Here is an 18,591-nt window from a genome sequence, read left to right as displayed (position 1 = left end):
CTTTTGCAGTCTCATTTTTGTTTTCTAGGAACACACTCCGGGTCGGGGGAGAGGTCCTACCTCAAGTGGAGGAGTTTAAGTATCTCGGGGTCTTGTTCACGAGTGAGGGTAGGAGGGATCGGGAGATCGACAGGCGGATTGGTTCGGCGTCTACAGTGATGCGGACGCTGAGCCGATCTGTCGTGGTGAAGAGGGAGCTGAGCCAGAAATCCAGGCTCTCGATTTACCGGTCGATCTACGTCCCAATCCTCACCTACAGTATGGTCATGAGCTTTGGGTAATGATCGAAAGAAAAAGATCGCAAATACAAGCGGCCGAAATGAGTTTCCTCCGCAGGGTGGCCGGGCTCAGCCTTCGAGATAGGGTGAGGAGCTCTGACTTTCGGGAGGGACTCGGAGTAGAACCGCTGCTCCTCCGGATCGAAAGGAGTCAGTTGAGGTGGTTTGGGCATCTGGTCAGGATGCCTCCTGGACGCCTCCCCGGGGAGGTGTTTCGGGCATGTCCTGCCGACAGGAGGTCCCCGGGTCGACCCAGGACACGTTGGAGAGGTTACATCTCCAATCTGGTCCGGGAACGCCTTGGGGTCCTGCCGGAGGAGCTGGTGGAGAAGGCCGGGGAGAGGACGGTCTGGAGCTCCCTAGTTGGGATGCTGCCCCTGCGACCCGGACCAGGATATGCAGAGGAAGACGACGAGGAACACACATGTTGTCAACCTCTTTTGTATGTTAAAAACCAATCTTACAGGTTTTTTAATATTACTGATTTTAATCACATTTCTGTTATAAAAAAATCATGAGAATCAAATAGGGATGTACTACTTTAAATGTGACCCAAAAGTGCAAAGCGATCAGGTTTAGGTAAGCAATATCAGGAAAATATGTTTAAAATTGGTTTAATTTCTAAATGTTTGGGACTTTTAGGAGAATATCAAATATGTTTCACAAATAAAACAAAACATGAGCCCAACCAGTAAAGGGAGTTCACTCTGAAATGCAGTTAAGCATATTTTTACCTACAGAAAGAGTTTAATGTGCTCTGGCTTCTTGGTTTTCTAGAACGTAGCATGATGCACTGCTTTTTGAGATCGTTTAGCTAATCCAAAATGGTTCGAGTAAAGGCAACTGGACTTCTTTGGTTACTTGAAGATGTTTCACTTCTCATCAGTGCATCTTTGTCAATTCTGACTGGAATATGGGAGAGTAAAGTTTATAAACTGTAGCTGTGCATTGTTTAAAGGTGCAGTATGTAAAAATATACTGATAATTTTACAGTAAGAAAATCCCAAGAGTATGTCATTTTGCAAGGAAGGTTATACTGAAACATATTTCATACCCTCCTCCTTGAACCGTCACCTTATCGTGGTGGAGGAGTTTGAGTGCCCTAATGATCCTAGGAGATCTATTGTCTGGTGGAGCTATGTTGCCCGATAGGGTCTCCCATGAAAAACTGGTCTTAGTTGAAGGGTGAAACAAAGAACGGTTCAAAAGACCTTTCATGGAGGAAAAAACAAAGAGTCAGAGTACCCGGCCCAGAGGGTTACCGGGGTGCCAACCTGGAGCCAGGCATGGGGTTGGGGCCCGTAGGCGAGCGCCTGATGGTCGGGCTTTTGCCCATGGGGCTCAGCTTGAACCGGATACATGGGCTCATCCAAATGTGGACCCACCACCTGCAAGAAGAACATGAAGGGTCCAGTGCATTGTGGATCGGGTGGCAGACTGAGACAGGAGCTTTGGTGGTAGAATCCCCGGACAAGAAAACTGATGTTTTGTAACGTAACCTCTCTGGCGGGGAAGGAGCTGGAGCTTGAGGAAGAGGTTGAGCAGTACCGGCTAGATATAATTGGACTCACCTCGACACATAGCATTGGCTCAGGGACCTGAGTCCCGGAGAGGAGTTGAACACTCTGCTGGAGTTGATCCGGGAGAGTGGCGGTGGGCTTTTTATTGGCGCAAAGACTCACTGCCTTTATGTTGGGGTTTACCCCAGGGGATGAGAAGGTAGCTTCCCTGCACCTTCAGCTGGTGGAATGGGTCCTGACTGTTGTTTGTGCTTAAGCACCAATTAGCAGTTCAGTATACCCATTCTTTTTTTAGTTACTGGGACAATTGCTATATGGTGCTCCAACTGTGGACTCCACTGTCTTGCAAGAGGACTTCAACGCTCATGTGGGTGAAGACAGCATGACCTGGAGGCAGTGGCGTGCCCAGATCTTTTAAAATGGGGTGGCCCAGGCAGTGCACTTCGTTATGCATTGGTGGCACCAAAGGTCATGCTTTTTTTTACCCCAAGCTTTTTGTGGACAAGTCTATTTAATGGGAATTCAGTGGGGTGGCCAATCAGATTCCAAGGGTGGCATGGGCTACCCTAGGCCACCCCCTGAACACGCCCCTGCCTGGAGGGGCGTGACTGGGAGGAACGACCCATCCAAACTGAACCAGTAAATAAATCCATATAAATGATTAATATTTGATATATTGCATTTTTTTACATTAGTAAATAATTTTACATAGTTTTGCATTATTTTTGGTGATAAATATACTTTACGCAACAGAAAATCTGAGGAGCCACTTGGGAGCCAAAAGAGCCGGCTCTTTTTGGTGAGCTGAGCCAAAAGAACCGGCTCTCTAAAAAGAGCCAGAATTCTAATCACTAGGAGCCACTGCTCCTCCGCATCGAAAGGAGCCAGTTGAAGTGGTTCGGGCATCTGGTCAGGATGCCTCCTGATCGCCTCCCTTGCCGGCAGGAACACCTGGGTGTCCCAGCTGAGGAGCTGGCGGACGTGGCCGGGGAGAGGATTGCCTGGGAAGCCCTACTTGGGATGCTGCCCCTGCAACACGGATAAGCGGAGGAAGGTGTGGGATATTTCAGCTGGCTGTGGGGATTGTCAGTTTTTCTCCTTTCAATACAAAGGAAGGAGGGACGTAATTAGTTACATCAGTGTGGAGTTGCTGTGTCTCCTGCAAGCTAATACTGTAGCACCGACAAATCTAATTTGAGGACAGCCGGCAAAAAGCTCCAGAGTTGGTTTAAGTGGTTGCAGTAACCATATTCTACCACAGGATGTAATTTTTACTTCATTTGTACATGATGCACCTTTAATGAGCTTGAAACATATCTGCAATGGCTTGTGTCCTTCTAAACCGTTTGTTCAGCCCCAGTTCAGCAGTCGTAACTAGACCACTCCCCGTAAAACAAGAAAACCACAATGAGACCAGGAGTCCCTTGTGTTTTATTGCACAATAACCCAACTTTCCAGGGGATAAAGCAGGAAGACTACAGTAACACAAAATACTTTTAGCATACGCTGTATACATTGATTGACATCTCAGAACACATTATCCTCCTGCAGATTTACCGAGCACCCACCTGCTCTGATACATGTACTTCTATGGTTGTGTTTTATTTTGTTTACAAATCTGCAGTCTCACAATTCCCAACACTGCTTTTTTAACCGTTTCTGTAAAAATTGCATCTCTTGCAATTTTAAGACATTACTACTGGTCATAGCTAGGCAGCTCAGTTTGTGTGCATTTACACGTGGAGTGAGGCTATGTGCTAATGCACTTTCTGTAACAACATAAAAGACATAATCCAATTAGACTGTGAACACTTTTTCAAAGCTTCAATACGTTTAACTTTTGCATCATTGCACCGCAGTTTTGTGACTGGAGCTAGTGTTATGCAATAATCTGTAACCCCGCCGATAAGTGTGATTAATACATGGAGCCTCTTCTGCTGTCTACACAGAAACTGGGTTCGATTTTCACTCTTCAGACAGAAATGGAAACGCTTTACCTGTAAAATAAAAACTTCAGACTACAGACATGGACAGTGGTAGGAGTGAACGCTGACATCTACTTGTCAAACAAAGAAAAAAAGTAGTATTCACAGCTAGACGTCATCAGTCATCGTTCTTAGGTTCTCCACACAGTTAAGAGTTCACCCATTATTCAAAACCAGCTAAATACATTGTGACAGGGCATGGGGAAATTACAGGTGTAATATGTTTCATATTATACTGTAGTAGCATGCTGAATCTGTTATATCCTGCTACATTAGCTTGTGTCTTAGTATCTGTTAAGTTTATATCACTGACATGAAAGTTCAGGCTGGTTAGTCCGTTTTCCCCGTGTTCACATCCCAGCTCTGATAGTCAGGTGACTTCTCAGTCTTCGTCTAATATGACAATGAAATGAGTTCTTCTCGAACTCACTTTTGTGGCCCATACCGTGGTATTCTTCTTTTTTTTATATAATCAAGTGCTTCAAAAAAGAAACATGAGGAGAAAAAAAAATCTCTTCTCCATCAGGATGGTCCGTATGAAGTGCAAAAGTTCATTGTAATGGTTTTTTTTTAGAGAGTGCTTGGGTGAGCGCTGATTTTAAATACTCCTTCAGCCACCGGTCCGCACTCATACGATGGTTTCATCAGTCATTTTCTTGGTTGACTTGGTCGGAACCGAACGCTGGGTGGTGTGCGCTCCTTTCATGTCAGGCATGAGCAGGCGCACCTTCTGATTGGTCCTCCGCCACTCTGAGTACAACTGACAGTGATACCGAAATGACACCTGAGATTAAACGACACGAAAGGAGGGAAAATAAAGACGGTCATTAATGAAACGCAAAGACAGATGTATCATTTTCATGACTATTTAAAGGCATACTATGAAACTTTTTCCTGTTGTTAAATCATTTTCTTGAGCCAGTATGTGATAAAATGCCTCTTTACAGGATTAATGAAAAGTAATTTAGACCCCCACCGTCCCCTGTGGCCAGAATATTGCACTTACAACTTCAGACTGGCAGGCCACTTCCTGTGGACTTTGAAAACATAAAGCTGATATGTCTTTCACTGGAGTCTGTTTCCTGCATGTTTTAGATCACAGCTGAGTTGTTTAATTTAGTGATGAATCACTCCTGTAGACACTAATGAAGGCTGTGGAGACATTTCAGCTGTTAGATTAAGGTGTTCAGAAGACAAACGCACAGCATGGAGATAGGCTTTGCTTTTGGTCCTACTGGTTTTGCTTTTGGTCCTACTAAACAGACACAAGAGTGCTAAAGGCAAGCCAAAACTGCCAAGTGTGCCTTTAAATAAATGATTTCAGATGATGTTTCAAACTAAGTGTTTTCTTTGTTTGCAAAGCAGTTTGGTTTAAATATACCAGCAGGTAAGAAAACTGGGCAAAAATAAATCTAGCTTTATCTCACTGTGATCTCATTGAGCTGTGCATGTCTGCGCAGGCATGAGGTTTCTGGCAAGCTTTAAACCGAACAACTCCTCTGTACAAAAGCATTTACACTTTTCTAACTCAACATAAATGTCTGGCTTTGGATGTATCGATAAATCTTTGCTAGAACACATAATTTCTCCCCAAATCTGAAAATCTTGCTAAGATGTTATTCTTCATTCAGATCAAACCAGATAAAATCCAAAGGGGAGAGCTAAGCTAATATCCATTAGTCTGCTTCGCTCTTTTACAGATTATAACTGAGAACTGTTTAAATTACCAATGTCCAGAGGATGTAGATGGTGAAGAGGGCGATGGTGAGGGCAATGAGGCCAACAGCCTCGAGCCTGCTTTTCAGTTGCAGGTGGTCCTGGGCTCCTCTCAGACACAGCCACCCAGATATAGCTGCCAGGGGTGTAATTAGAAGAAAGCAGGCCATGTCACAGAGCAACGTGCGCTTCTCGCTGCGAGGTCCAGGATCCTTCAGCCACTGAGCAGCAAAACCAAGATGTCAACCCAAAGTTTACAGCAGACGATACAAGCCTGGTCAGAGTCAGCCTGGCCAAATGGTGCTTTTGTTCATAAAGGATCAAATCAGGATCTAGACAAAGGACTTTTAGGTTTAACCTCTCCTCCATGAACTAATGAATAAAGCTAAAGAAAACATAAAGCATCAAAAATGTCATACCTCACACAATGATTGCATCACTTTCTGATGCAAATTTAGTGTCTCATTTCTAATCACAGACTCTTAAAAATGACTTACAATGTCCTCTCTTTTGTGTAAATGGAAAAAAAGGCAAGAAACACATTCATCCCTGCAGTGACGCCTCTCTAACCTGTGTGAGTGGTTGTGGTCGTCGCTCAATGGTAAACTCTGTGTGACAAAGTTCACAATAGCTGGTGTTGGAGGACGACAGCCACTTTTCCAGGCAGCTCTTGTGTACTTTCCCTAAAGTACCAGTACAGTCACAGGGTGAGAGCAGCGTCTCCCCTCCAGCTCCCTCGTGACAAATCCGACACATCCCCACGTCGCTGTGCAGAACAACAAAACCGCATCAAAGTCAGACATGTGTTAGCCACATTAAGCACAACATTTATTAAAGCCACATGCAAGCCTTAGACTCACATACCTCTGCAAACTCACTGCTTTTACAACAGTAGAGAGTGGGCGGCCATCTTTGGCTGTAACCTTGGCAACGTACTGGGCCTGCGTGGTAGAGTCAGACTCCTCTGACTCCTTGGAGGCATCAGGTTCATTGTTCCCAGAATAATCACAAAGGGAGCCGGGGAGCTGGCAACACCCTGATGAAGACATGGCTCATCTGAGGTCGACAGTGATGAGGAAATTGGTGGAGGCTGCTTCAGATGAAGAACTGATGCTAAACCAGATGTTTGGGATCAGATGCTCAACTGCCCTCTGCTCCACCCACAAGCCAAATGCCTTGGAGAAACTAAAGAGGAAATGGGAGAAAGCAAGACAAAAATTAAAAATGTTAACACAAACATTTATAACATGCATCAAACTGAATGTCCTGGTGATGGAATGCTCATTCCACTGACAGAATAACGAAAATGTGACATGATTAACTGGGTCAATTAATAAGTATTTTTAGATAAATGGTGTTTTATGCTGCCGAGTATTAATTCGTAAGTCCATTAGCAGACGAGACAAATGTATGTGACATTGTCAACAGTGCAGTTGTTTATGAGACAATGTCATTATTATTCAAAACATTTTTAAAGTGATAGTTGTTTTTAAATGAGCACAATGCAGACACACTAAGCAGTTCACATACCGTAAATCCTCTAATACAGGCCCGGGCCTGTATTTGACTCAAGCGCATCAAGCTCCAGGCCTTTATTGGAAGGAGGGCCAGAATTAGAGGCAGGCCTCTATTTCTATTTGAGCAAAATGAACTAATGGTTCGCTGGAGTTTTTGACAATTAAAATTGCGCCCACATTTTCAAAGTTAAACACATTTCTTTTAACAATGGTAGTTTCTGCTTCTGCCCCTCCCCCCCCACCCCCCCACCCCCCGCGCAGCGGCCGCAAACTCACTGATGCGCCTGCAGCCTCTCAGAGTTCCTGCTGCTCTAAACATTAAAATAATTATTTCATTTTCTGTTCCTCACTTCTGATTACCTTCAATGGTGTCTGTTTGTTGCAACCACCAGGTACAAAACTAACTTGTTTTTATTTGACCATTTTTCTGTCCTGTCTGTTTATTATCCTCCTGCATCTCCTCTCAATCCTAAAGAAAAACTGCTACCTGGGTTCATATATATTCACCTCATGAGTTACCTTTGACTGCAGTTCTAAAAGATCTACCAACCGCAAAAACAGCGGAGTGCTCGCTGCTTGCCGGCCGCATCAGTGATCGGTGCGTCACCGGATGACAAGGTGATGCGCCCCGCTCCACAGCAAAACGCATCAGGCGCAAATAAAAGACAGAAAACATTGAAGGAAATGAACCGACATGAACGATCGCGTGTTAAATTAGTTTTTGAGGTGGAGACACCTGATTTGATAATGTTACTGTGGCTGTGCTCAGGACGCAGATCTACCGACCGCAAAAACAGCGGAGTGCTCGCTGCTTGCCGGCCACATCAGTAATCGGTGCGTCACCGGATGACAAGGTGATGCGCCCCGCTCCACAGCAGCAAAACGCATCAGGCGCAAATAAAAGACAGAAAACATTAAAGGAAATGAACCGACATGAATGATCGCGTCAGTACCGACGCTCTGGCACAGCGCGTTTCCCCCCGGAGCGCAGGAGCTTGTCACCTGCTGACAGCAGGCTGCGGTCTTTTCCGAGGGCTTGCCGGTCATTATCACGTGACAGCGACTAGTCAATGACAGGCATAAAGAGTCACTATAGTGAAGTCGACTAGTTCATACAACCCCTATTGCTCCCCAGTGTTCTGCAGCGCACGTTCTCTTTGAACTTGATATCAAATTTTCGCCTCCTCTTTGTCTCCGCACGGTTAAAGTTACCCTCGTGGTCTATCACTGGCAAATCAAAAGTGAGACGATGACACAACCGCCTCCCGTACTTGCTTGTTACCACATTCCACCCGGCCACAATACGAGACCGGCCATTATTCACCTCCGCCGACTCCGACACCGGCCAAAATATGAGACCCGGCCGTTAATTGAATACAGGCCTGTATTAGAGGATTTACGGTACATCAAAAAACAGAAAATGCATAGGTGATATCAGCAAATGTGTATGGCAATTGGCAATTTTGTGTCTTGGTGTAAAACTAATTAAATCGAAGTGAAGCAACAATAAAATATTCTTGTTTTAGAATATATGATGTCAAAAATGCTAAGCAGACCATGCAGCTTTGCATGCAAATTAATCTGCAGTTTTTATGCGTAAGTGGACATTTATAAAAATGAATCTGAAATGTGAATAATTCAGCTTCAACAAACTACTGACGTTTGCAAGCAGATGAGGAATGCAGCACGGTGCAGAGAAAGTGTTTTGTTTTTTTTCCCGGTGGACTCTCAGGACTAGTCTCTCCCAACAGTCTTTTAACTGCTTTCATGTTAATATGAAATAAAAAAAAACTGCAACAGCACACTGCTGCATGCAAGGCTGCAAATGGCAAACTTGCAGCAATTTAATATAATACGTTCTTAGAATATACATTACAGGTGACTGCATGACCACACTGAACGCAAAGAAAACACAAGCTGAAACCATAGCAATGATTATTTAGAGGGCTTATTACGCGGCAGGTTTGTTCACACATCCCAGCTTTAATTATGCTGCTACAGTTAGTAACAGATTAATCTGTAATTAGCGATAAATAACGTGAAATGCACATAAAGTCGAGAACACAATGCAGTCAAAGTGAGTATGGGTCATCCATCTAGCTCGTTTTTTGTTGTAACAAATGGTTTTCTTTACAATTTTATTTTAAAAACCTAAGGAGGTCTTTATAGTAAATGTACTCACCGAAGGCCTGTCTTTTTTTCGGTTGGCCCTCCGCTGGCCACAAACAAGCGAGACGAGCTAACTGGACAGCCCTAGCTATAAATTAAAACACTGACATTTAAGCAAAAGCTGGTGATGCGAGAGGATACAAACGACGACCAAAAGTGCTGTATCTTCTCCATGATAGGTAGCGAAGGTTTGCTGGCAGATTTGTTTTGGAAAAACTGGAAAAAATGGCTTCTGCCAGAATTGCTAGACGCAACTAACGAAGCTAGCTGGTTTGCAACGGGCAAGCCTACCTCAGCTGTGCCCTGGTCATGTGACCCTTTGTTGCCTTCAAAGCCATCTATAAAATCGGAATAATGAAAAGCCCGTTTAATCGTTGCAGAAACTTCACATGTTCACATTACAAGTCAGCCAATAAGTTTGGGAGAAATAAATAAATACACAAATAAATACATAAACCTACACACAAATAAATAAACAAATCCACACACACACACACACACACACACACACACACACACACACACACACACACATATATATAGAGATAGATAGATAGATAGATAGATAGATAGATAGATAGATAGATAGATAGATAGATAGATAGATAGATAGATAGATAGATAGATAGATAGATAGATAGATCTAAGATCCCTTAAATGTATCAATAATAACAGCTATGAAGATATGTATAGACTTTTTTGTAGACTTCCTGGAACTGTGTAGTGGTCCCTTGCATTGTTTTTGTGTTTTTTTGTTTGTTTGTTTGTTGTTGTCCTCCCCCTTTTCACTGACTGTTCAATTCTCATCTGAATACATTGGCATGTTCGCCTTATTTGTAATGTAAATATGCTTTTCTGCAATAAAAAAATAGATAGATAGATAGATAGATAGATAGATAGATAGATAGATAGATAGATAGATAGATAGATAGATAGATAGATAGATAGATAGATAGATAGATAGATAGATAGATAGATAGATAGATAGATAGATAGATAGATAGTCATGGCTAAAGAAAACACTAGGTGGTGGCATTGAATCAGGTGAAAGAAACCTTCAGATGTGGCTTTCACCTTACCCACGGAACTTTGATGTCATTTATATACCTATTTATAGCATAACACAACACTTGCTACACTATTAGGATTTATAAAGCACCAATGGCTGAAAACAGCAGAAGGATTATGCATTTTATAGGCCCTGTCTTATCTTCTTGATTTGTTTTTACACACTGCTTCCACGGTCAGAAGCAGGGTTTGAATAGCCTGGCAAGCCAGAATTTGGTCTAATTCACTAGGCTAGAGTTTGAACAGAAAATGAGTAAAGAGCAGCCAAAAGCACATTTTTTAGAATTAGTTTAGTTTATTTCAAACAAAGAAAACATACATTTTTTTTTTAAAAATACCACAAACAGAAAAAATACATATCATCCCTTCTTCTGTGTTTGAAAAGGAGTAGGCTGAAGTGGAAACTTATATGTCCCTACCCCTTTATACAAGTAATTTTTACTTGTTTACTAAATCTAACACAAAACCGACATTAAAACAAACAAAATGGTACAAGTCACCAAAAACCACCAAATTATATGGAAAAAAAACAACAAAAGAAAAAAAAACATCTTTTTACAATTGATACAATTTACTTTTCCTTAGAATAAAGGACACTCACATAAATCATCTATTTTCTACTATATACTTGTTCAGAATATGTTTTTTATAATTCATTTTAAACACATTTATATTTGTACTTACTTTAATTTCTTCTTCTAAATTGTTCCATAATTTAACCCCAATTATTGTGATACACATCTGTTTTAATGTTGTTCTAAACTTATGTATCTTTAAGTTTAGTGTCCCTCTCAGGTTATATCATCCTTCTCTCTCTGTGAACAGTTTCTGTATTTTATCAGGCATTAATTTATTTCTTACTTTATACATTATTTGTGCTGTTTTGTATTTAACCAAGTCCTGGAACTTCATTATCCGTGTTTTAATAAAAAGTTCATTTGTGTGATCCAAATATCCTGCATTTGTTATTAATCTGATAGCCCTTTTCTGCATTGTCGTTATTGTTTGTAAATTACTTTTGTACGTGTTTCCCCAGACCTCTACACAATAGCTCAAATATGGCAGTAGCATCGTATTGTATAACATATAAAGTGCTTTCTGATTAAAAATATACTTAGCTTTCCCCAATAAAGCAATGCCCCGTGCAAGCTTCCCCCTAACATATTTGATGTGTGGCTTCCAACAGATTCTGCTGTCTATGACCACCCCAAGAAATTTTATTTCATATACTCTCTCAATTTTTACATTATTAATTACTATATCTAATTCATTGTGTCTTCTTTCATTACCAAACAACATAAATTTTGTTTTCTCTAAATTTAGTGACAGTTTATTTACATCAAACCATTTTTTTAATTTATTTATTTCCTGTGTGACCACATCCAGGACCTGTTGCAATTCCACCCCCGAGCAAAAAACATTTGTGTCATCTGCAAACAATACAAACTTCAAAACTTGTGAAACCCTACAAATGTCATTTATGTACATTATGAATAGTTTAGGTCCTAAGACTGATCCTTGAGGCACCCCACATTGTATCTGTCTTAGTCCTGATTTATGTTGATTTATTTGCACGTATTGTTGTCTATTTGATAAATAACTTTTTATCCAGTCCAATACTATACCCCTGAAACCATATTTTTCCATTTTTCTCATCAATACATCATGGTTTACTGTATCGAAAGCTTTCTTCAGATCTAAAAACAACCCTATTGCATGCTTCTTTTTGTCAATGCATTCTGTTATTTCCTCATTAAGATCAATCAGTGCCTGGACTGTTGACCTATTATTCCTGAAGCCATACTGGCATTTCGTCAGCAACTCACATTGATCAACAAAATTATCGAATCTTTTAACAAACAGTTTTTCTAATATTTTGGAAAATTGTGATAGTATTGACACAGGTCTATAATTTGTAAATTGATGCTTATCTCCTGTCTTGTAAATAGGAATTACCCTTGCTACTTTCATGTTATTTGGAAAAAATCCCTTTTGAAAAGAAAGATTACAAATGTGTGTTAATGGTTTTACAATGCCCTCAATAACATATTTCAGTGTTTTCATGTCAATATCGTTCCAGTCTGTACTGGTTTTATTCTTCATATTTCTAACTATCTCATAAATCTCCTTCTCATCAACTGCTCTTAAAAAAACAGACTTTTTATTTCTTTCAACATACTCTGTGGCATCCGTTTGTATCTCATCAACTATTATTTTTTCCTCCAATTTAGATCCTATGCTTACAAAATATTTGTTGAATTCATCCACTACTTCATTCATGTTTGTAATATTATTTTTTCTCTCTATAAAATGTTGTGGATAGTTATTATTCCCTGTCTCTTTCCTAATTACGCCATTTAATACTTTCCAGATGCCTTTTATGTTGTTTCTATTGTGCTCTAACTTTTTAATAAAATATTCACGTTTACAGCTTCTCACTATATTTATGAGTTTGTTTTTATATCTTTTGTACTTTTGTTCTGCTTCTGTCGTTCTGTTTTTTATAAATTCTCTGTAAAGTGTGTTTTTTTTATTGCATGCATTTTGTAGACCTTTGGTCATCCACGGTTTTTCTTTATACTTATTCCTCTGAATATTTTTGATAACTGGACAGTTTCTGTCAAATTGACTTTTAAATATATTTAAAAAGGTATCATATGCTTGGTCTACTTCATTTTTTTCATAAACAATATTCCAATCTTGTTCTAATAGATCATTTTTAAGACTATTTAACCTCTGTTCTGTTTTCATTCTTTTATACATATAGTTAGTTCCTTCTATTTCATTTTTATAATGACAGTCATAAGAAGCAAAAACCGGTAGATGGTCACTGATATCGCTTATTAATAACCCACTTTCCACCTTTTCTTCCATTATATTAGTGAATATATTATCTATTAAAGTAGTGCAGTGTAATGTTATTCTAGTCGGTCTGGTTATCAATGGAAATAAACCTAGACTGTACATTATATCAATAAATTCCTCTGTACTTTTGTTTTTATTTGGATTTAGCAAGTCTATATTGAAATCTCCACAAATAAACACTCCCTTCTGGTACAGATTTGTAAACATCTCCTCCATTTTATTCTTAAATGTTTCAATCTTAGAGCCTGGCGTTCTATATATACAGCTTACTAATATGTTCGTCTTCTTTTTCATGCTTATTTCTACTGTTACACATTCCATCACTCCCTCAATAGTAGTCGTCATCATTTCTACTTTTTTGTAATTAAGATTTTTGTCAATATAAAGTGCCACCCCTCCTCCTTTTTTTCTTATTCTGTCTTGGTGGATAAAGTCATATCCATACAATTCAAAATTTCCTTCCTTTTTATGTGTTATCCATGTCTCTGATATGGCAATGACCGTAAATGGTTTCTTGAATTGTGCTATATATTCCTTGATGGCGTCAAAATTTGCATATAAGCTTCTGCTATTGAAATGAGCTATTGTCAAACTATTTTCTGACTTCATCTTTATATTGAATTGTTCTTCATTGTAATAATTACATTCATGTATTTCATTATTAAAGAAATTGTAATCAGGATCAATATTGCTGTCAAAGTCCCAAAACCTATCTTTACAGCCTATATTTGTGTCAATATGTAGTTCATTTGTCATCCTGTCAATTGTAAATTTCTAATCTCCCTCACACTAATCATGTTTCAAAATCCAAATATCATTGAAAGATCAAGTCCTAAATGAAATTTCATTATCCTCATATTCCATTCCTCCATCCCATCATCTCTTTCACTGAAATTGATCCAAATCTTCTAAACTTTTAATCACCAGTATCTTTGCTTCTTCTGGAGTTCCATTCAATTTAACAAAAATTTTACAATTTGCAGTCCAGGTACCCTGGATCTTTTTCTGCTTTCTCAGAAAACGGGCTTTCTTTGCAATTTCTGCATTATACTTTGTCAGATGCTCATTTACATAGACCTCAGATCCTTTCAACTTTTTTGCCTGCTTAAGGAGTGAATTTTTCATCTTTCTGCTCACAAATCTCATTAACACAGACACTTTTCCCTTCCTATTCCTACTTGATAAAACATGACATGCTTCAATGTTGTTCTCACTGATTTCAATACCCTTTGAGTGAAAGAAAGTTGTTACCTGCCTTTCCACATGATTCATATCTGTTTCAGTTGGTTCCTCCCCATTATTATTTGCTACTGCTCGAGCATATGATCTAGGTTTTATATCAACTCCTGTAATGACAACATCATTTATTCTTGAATATTGCTCTAGTTCATCCACTCGTTTTTGCAAAATATAGATTTGTTTGTCCTTCTCAGCATTTTGTTGTTTCAGTTTTTTTACTTCTTGTACCAAATCCATAATACTTTTCTGTTGTTGCCTGACTGTTGTAAGTTCTTCAGCCAGAAAGTCAAGTGATTTTTTAATTTCATCCACTTCGTCATTATTAATCCTCTTTGGTCCCATCTTGAAAAACTGTTACTATCAGCAGTTAAACCTGTTTCTTGGTAGCTTGTGTTGTATAAATATAATAAATAAATAAATAAATAAATAAATAAATAAATAAATAAAATTGACAGGCACATCATTACACGAATAAATTTTTGATCTAAAAAAAATAGTAGTTTCACAATTATAGTATAATTTTCAAATAGTAGTTTGAAACTACCCCATTTTTAAATGGGGTAGTTTCAAACCTTTTTTACAACACACAATTTCATTCTCATAAAGTGTAAAGGAAATCACTTTCAGATTTGCATCAACTACAGAATAAGCTTTCAGTTTGCATGATGTAGTATTTAAAAAGTAGATTGTTAATTGTCACCAGAAAAATTACAAAAAAATTTAAATTACTTTTCTGATTCAATAGAAATTGTTGTTTTTCTCCATAGTGCCAACCTCACAACATAAAATATAATGGCTTAAGCAAAAATGTGTGTGAAATATGTGAAGTTATTGAAATGTCATGTCAAAATATGATAGTCTACATTCTTTTAAAAAGTCAAGGACCATGCCATTTCAAACATATTAGAAGTCCATGTGGTCATCTCCAACAAAATGTCACAATAATACCTAAAATAGAAACATCCATGAGTAACTATTTAACTTTTAGTCAAACAGCAGATATTTTTGTAATTTTGCCCTTTTGTCCCCTTCTTCACTACATCTACCCATTCCGTTACTTTGAACCCAAATACTGATAAACCTAGCGTCTATTTGAGCTGAGTTTAACTACATCACATATAGAAATAAAAAAAACTACAAAAAATAAACAAGGATTGTTGCACATGCACTCCTGAGTGTGTCTCATTAGTAAACTCACCTATCTATTAGATCAAAGTCCAACACAAATCATGGGATGCAGCATCACTTCATGCAGGGGAAATCATGAGGCGTGTGCTCGTAGTGGACTTTAACTGAAACCACCACTTGTAAATCATTTACACAACAGAGTTAGGAGATTAATTCAACCTCCTGCATGGGTTAAACTGAACTTTATAAATGCAACAGCCACATAAAAGCTTGTGAGAGATTTGTAGATGTAACAGTTATTTTAGAAGGGGTATTTAGCATCTAGTCAAGTTCTGTCATCAGAGGAAATGTGCTGGAGCGTTTAGGACGATAAAGTAAAGATTAGACCTCTGTTGTTTTAGTTCCGGTTGATTGCATTTTCTGCAGGTATTTTAAAACCACTGAGTACACAAACTGCAGGTATTTTCCAGTAATAGGTTCAGTTTTTTTTTTATTTCTTTTATGTTTTATGTGTAGAAATGCATGCTGCTTAGTTCACACAGGAGTTGCCATTTAAGATTTGAGTGATTATGCTCATAAACACAAGACTCTGGAATTGACAGCCAGACACACACTGATTGCGCAACTTATTCACGACGTCTCGCTTTCAATAACAATTTAATTCAGGTGCTTCTCTTCCATCTCGTGATCAGCTGTGTCCTCGTGAGCAGCACGGGGAGACACTAATTGAGTTATTGGAAGGACATCCAGCAGAGCTGTCTTTCTGATCACTCACCAGCCATTCTGAATACTCCAAATTTATATTTTCTTGGCTTTCTAGAGATATTTATTATGTTGTGCAAGATTTCAACTCCAACTAATATAAATGCATCGTGTCACTTTAAGCCTTGCAGATGTATACCTCTGCTGATTTACAAGGTTTGCATGGATCCATCTTAGAGTTATATTGATTTGTTGTCTCATATATTTTGAATAATCAAGTAACAATCGCAAGTGCATTTCAATTTAATGGACTTCTATTAGGTTTTTCAGTACCACTGTGTGTTTTCTGTCCATTAGAGTGACCACATGCTGATTTTGGAGACCAAACATTTGCTGAGGCTGAAACAAAGATGGCTTATCAAGTAAACGATTCAAATTTGACCATCAAAATCAACTATTCTGCATGAAAATAGTTGGTTTATGTTTGATTGGATTAAGCTTTTCTGAGTGAATAAACAAGATTATTTAACTTTTCTTTTAAATGCATTACTAAACCATAATGTAATGAAAACCTTTAAATTACATTTAGATTAAAGTGAAGATTATGTTTCACTTACTAATAAAATGTGCTCAACAAGGAAAATGCTGTTTGCAAACCTTAACATTTCAGGGCGTCTCATCCGTATACTATAATTGAGTTTAATGATCACAAGCACGCCAAGCCCTCTGCTCATTTGCCCAATTCACTTGTCCAGTATTCTTTATGTCACGGGACACTGCTCGTGCCGGACATTACTGGTTTTGAAGGAGCAAATGGGAAAAGTAAAACCAAGCGCATGACTTCAACTAGCCTTGTGACAAATTAGGCAAGCGCCATGAAAATGACTGGCATCTAACAGGAATTTCTGATCCACTTTGATGCTAGTGACCATCATCTAGTTGAAGGACTTTGATTCTTGCCATAGGGTCCATGGATGCTGAAGTCCACCTACATTCACCCACGCCTGGTTAGGATTTCCTCAGCTGTGGGACACTTTGGATAAAAGCTTCTGCTAAATGACAAAAACATAAAATATTTGGGTAACACTTTACAACAAGGGTCCCTATATTAACGTTACTTAGTGCAATATTATGCATTAATAAACAATTAAATTAAATATTAACTACTTATTAATAATAAGTAATGCATTACTAAGCAGACCCCCCTTACCTCCCTTTGTCCTAACTTTAAGGACACTTAAAGTGACTGTGTGTGACTTTTCCCTGCCAATAGGGGGCAGTATAGCTAAATCATTGCAAGCAAGCTGTATTTTTGTGTTCGAGTAAAGCCTAGTTTATACGTCTCCGTCTGTGTCGGTACGGAGCCACGCAATGCCGTGTTGTGTCAGCGCCAGGGCTCTCCGGCAGGCTTGCAGAGGCTACGGAGACATGCCCAACTTTTTAACTCTATGTCGAAAATGACGGGGACCGCAAGCATGTGATTGGTCAGGACACCTCTTCCTGTAAATTTGTCAACAGCACCATCTTTGCCCTCTTGAAAAAAGAAAAGATATTTGGCGGCAGACACGGAACAGATTGAAAAACGCCTCGAGGAAAAAGTCAGAAAATATTAACATTTATTCACCCGTGACTGAAGAAGTACAAAGATACGTTTGTGGACAGAAATGACGAGAAATGTGGGTCTAGAGGTGCCGATTGCATGATGTGAAAGAGAATGAGGGACAAATTTGTTCATGTTAAAAAGTTTCTGAAATAAATTAAAACATTGTGAACACAATGGTACATACATACACAATCTTGGACCAAATACGTGACTGCAATGGTGATAGGATACCCCAGAAAAGCGCTACACCCCCTGTTGTCCTGGTGGGGAATTGCTTTTCAACATTCCCCAGGTGACAGAGTAGTCTGAAAAGAAAAGATCTCCGTGTGCGTGTGAGTGACTCCACACTTGAGCTGACGGAAAAGTATAAATTAGGCTTAAGACCTTACCAACGGATGGCCATTAGTTCAACCTCCAGCAAAATAACAAGCACATCAGACTCCCGTTTATCACTGGCAGCAAGCAAAGAGGTAAATGTGTAAAAGAACATTTAAGAATGGTGAAAATTTTGTAACCATTTGTTACAAATCAATAAATGAATTTTGCCCGCACGGGCTCAAAGATATGTAGCAACACATACAGACCCGCTCCCGTGGATTTTAGACCTGCTTTTTAAGGTTATATTTTACGAAGCCGCCAGTATTTTTCAACAACTGGACATCATTTAATTTATTTTCACCAACATTTCGATAGCCTGGCAATGCTCAATTGATGGCTTTTGGTCATGGAGCGGGTTCTACAGTTGTCTTTCAAACGATCTCCACATGCCACTGGACAATGAACAACGTGATGTACTCACCA

The 18,591-nt window shown here is 39.2% G+C and overlaps 1 protein-coding gene across 1 annotated transcript; it reads right to left on the bottom strand.

Annotated features, from left to right (window-relative positions):
* Positions 1 to 3,800: 3,800 nt before the first annotated feature.
* Positions 3,801 to 9,402, bottom strand: LOC107384162 (E3 ubiquitin-protein ligase MARCHF2). The gene is made up of 5 exons (XM_015957247.3): positions 9,199 to 9,402; positions 6,364 to 6,684; positions 6,070 to 6,265; positions 5,511 to 5,720; positions 3,801 to 4,567 (listed from the first exon to the last, which is right to left on the bottom strand). Exons 2-5 carry the CDS (start codon positions 6,546 to 6,548, stop codon positions 4,412 to 4,414), a joined length of 747 nt encoding a protein of 248 aa, XP_015812733.1. The 5' UTR covers positions 6,549 to 6,684; positions 9,199 to 9,402; the 3' UTR covers positions 3,801 to 4,411.
* Between the last annotated feature and the right edge of the window lie 9,189 nt (positions 9,403 to 18,591).

The sequence above is a fragment of the Nothobranchius furzeri genome, chromosome 11, assembly GCF_043380555.1.
Source record: "Nothobranchius furzeri strain GRZ-AD chromosome 11, NfurGRZ-RIMD1, whole genome shotgun sequence".
Classification (NCBI taxonomy): Eukaryota; Metazoa; Chordata; class Actinopteri; order Cyprinodontiformes; family Nothobranchiidae; genus Nothobranchius; species Nothobranchius furzeri.
The sequence above is the reverse complement of the archived record's forward strand: the minus strand, read 5'-3'. Positions and strand labels throughout refer to the sequence as shown.

Coding starts and splice junctions, on each gene's coding strand:
- LOC107384162 (XM_015957247.3), bottom strand. CDS start 6,548: ATGTCTTCATCAGGGTGTTGCCAGCTCCCCGGCTCCCTTTGTGATTAT. Junction 6,266..6,363: donor AAAGCAGTGAGTTTGCAGAG/GTATGTGAGTCT, acceptor TGTTCTGCACAG/CGACGTGGGGATGTGTCGGA. Junction 4,568..5,510: donor TCTACATCCTCTGGACATTG/GTAATTTAAACA, acceptor GTTTAATCTCAG/GTGTCATTTCGGTATCACTG.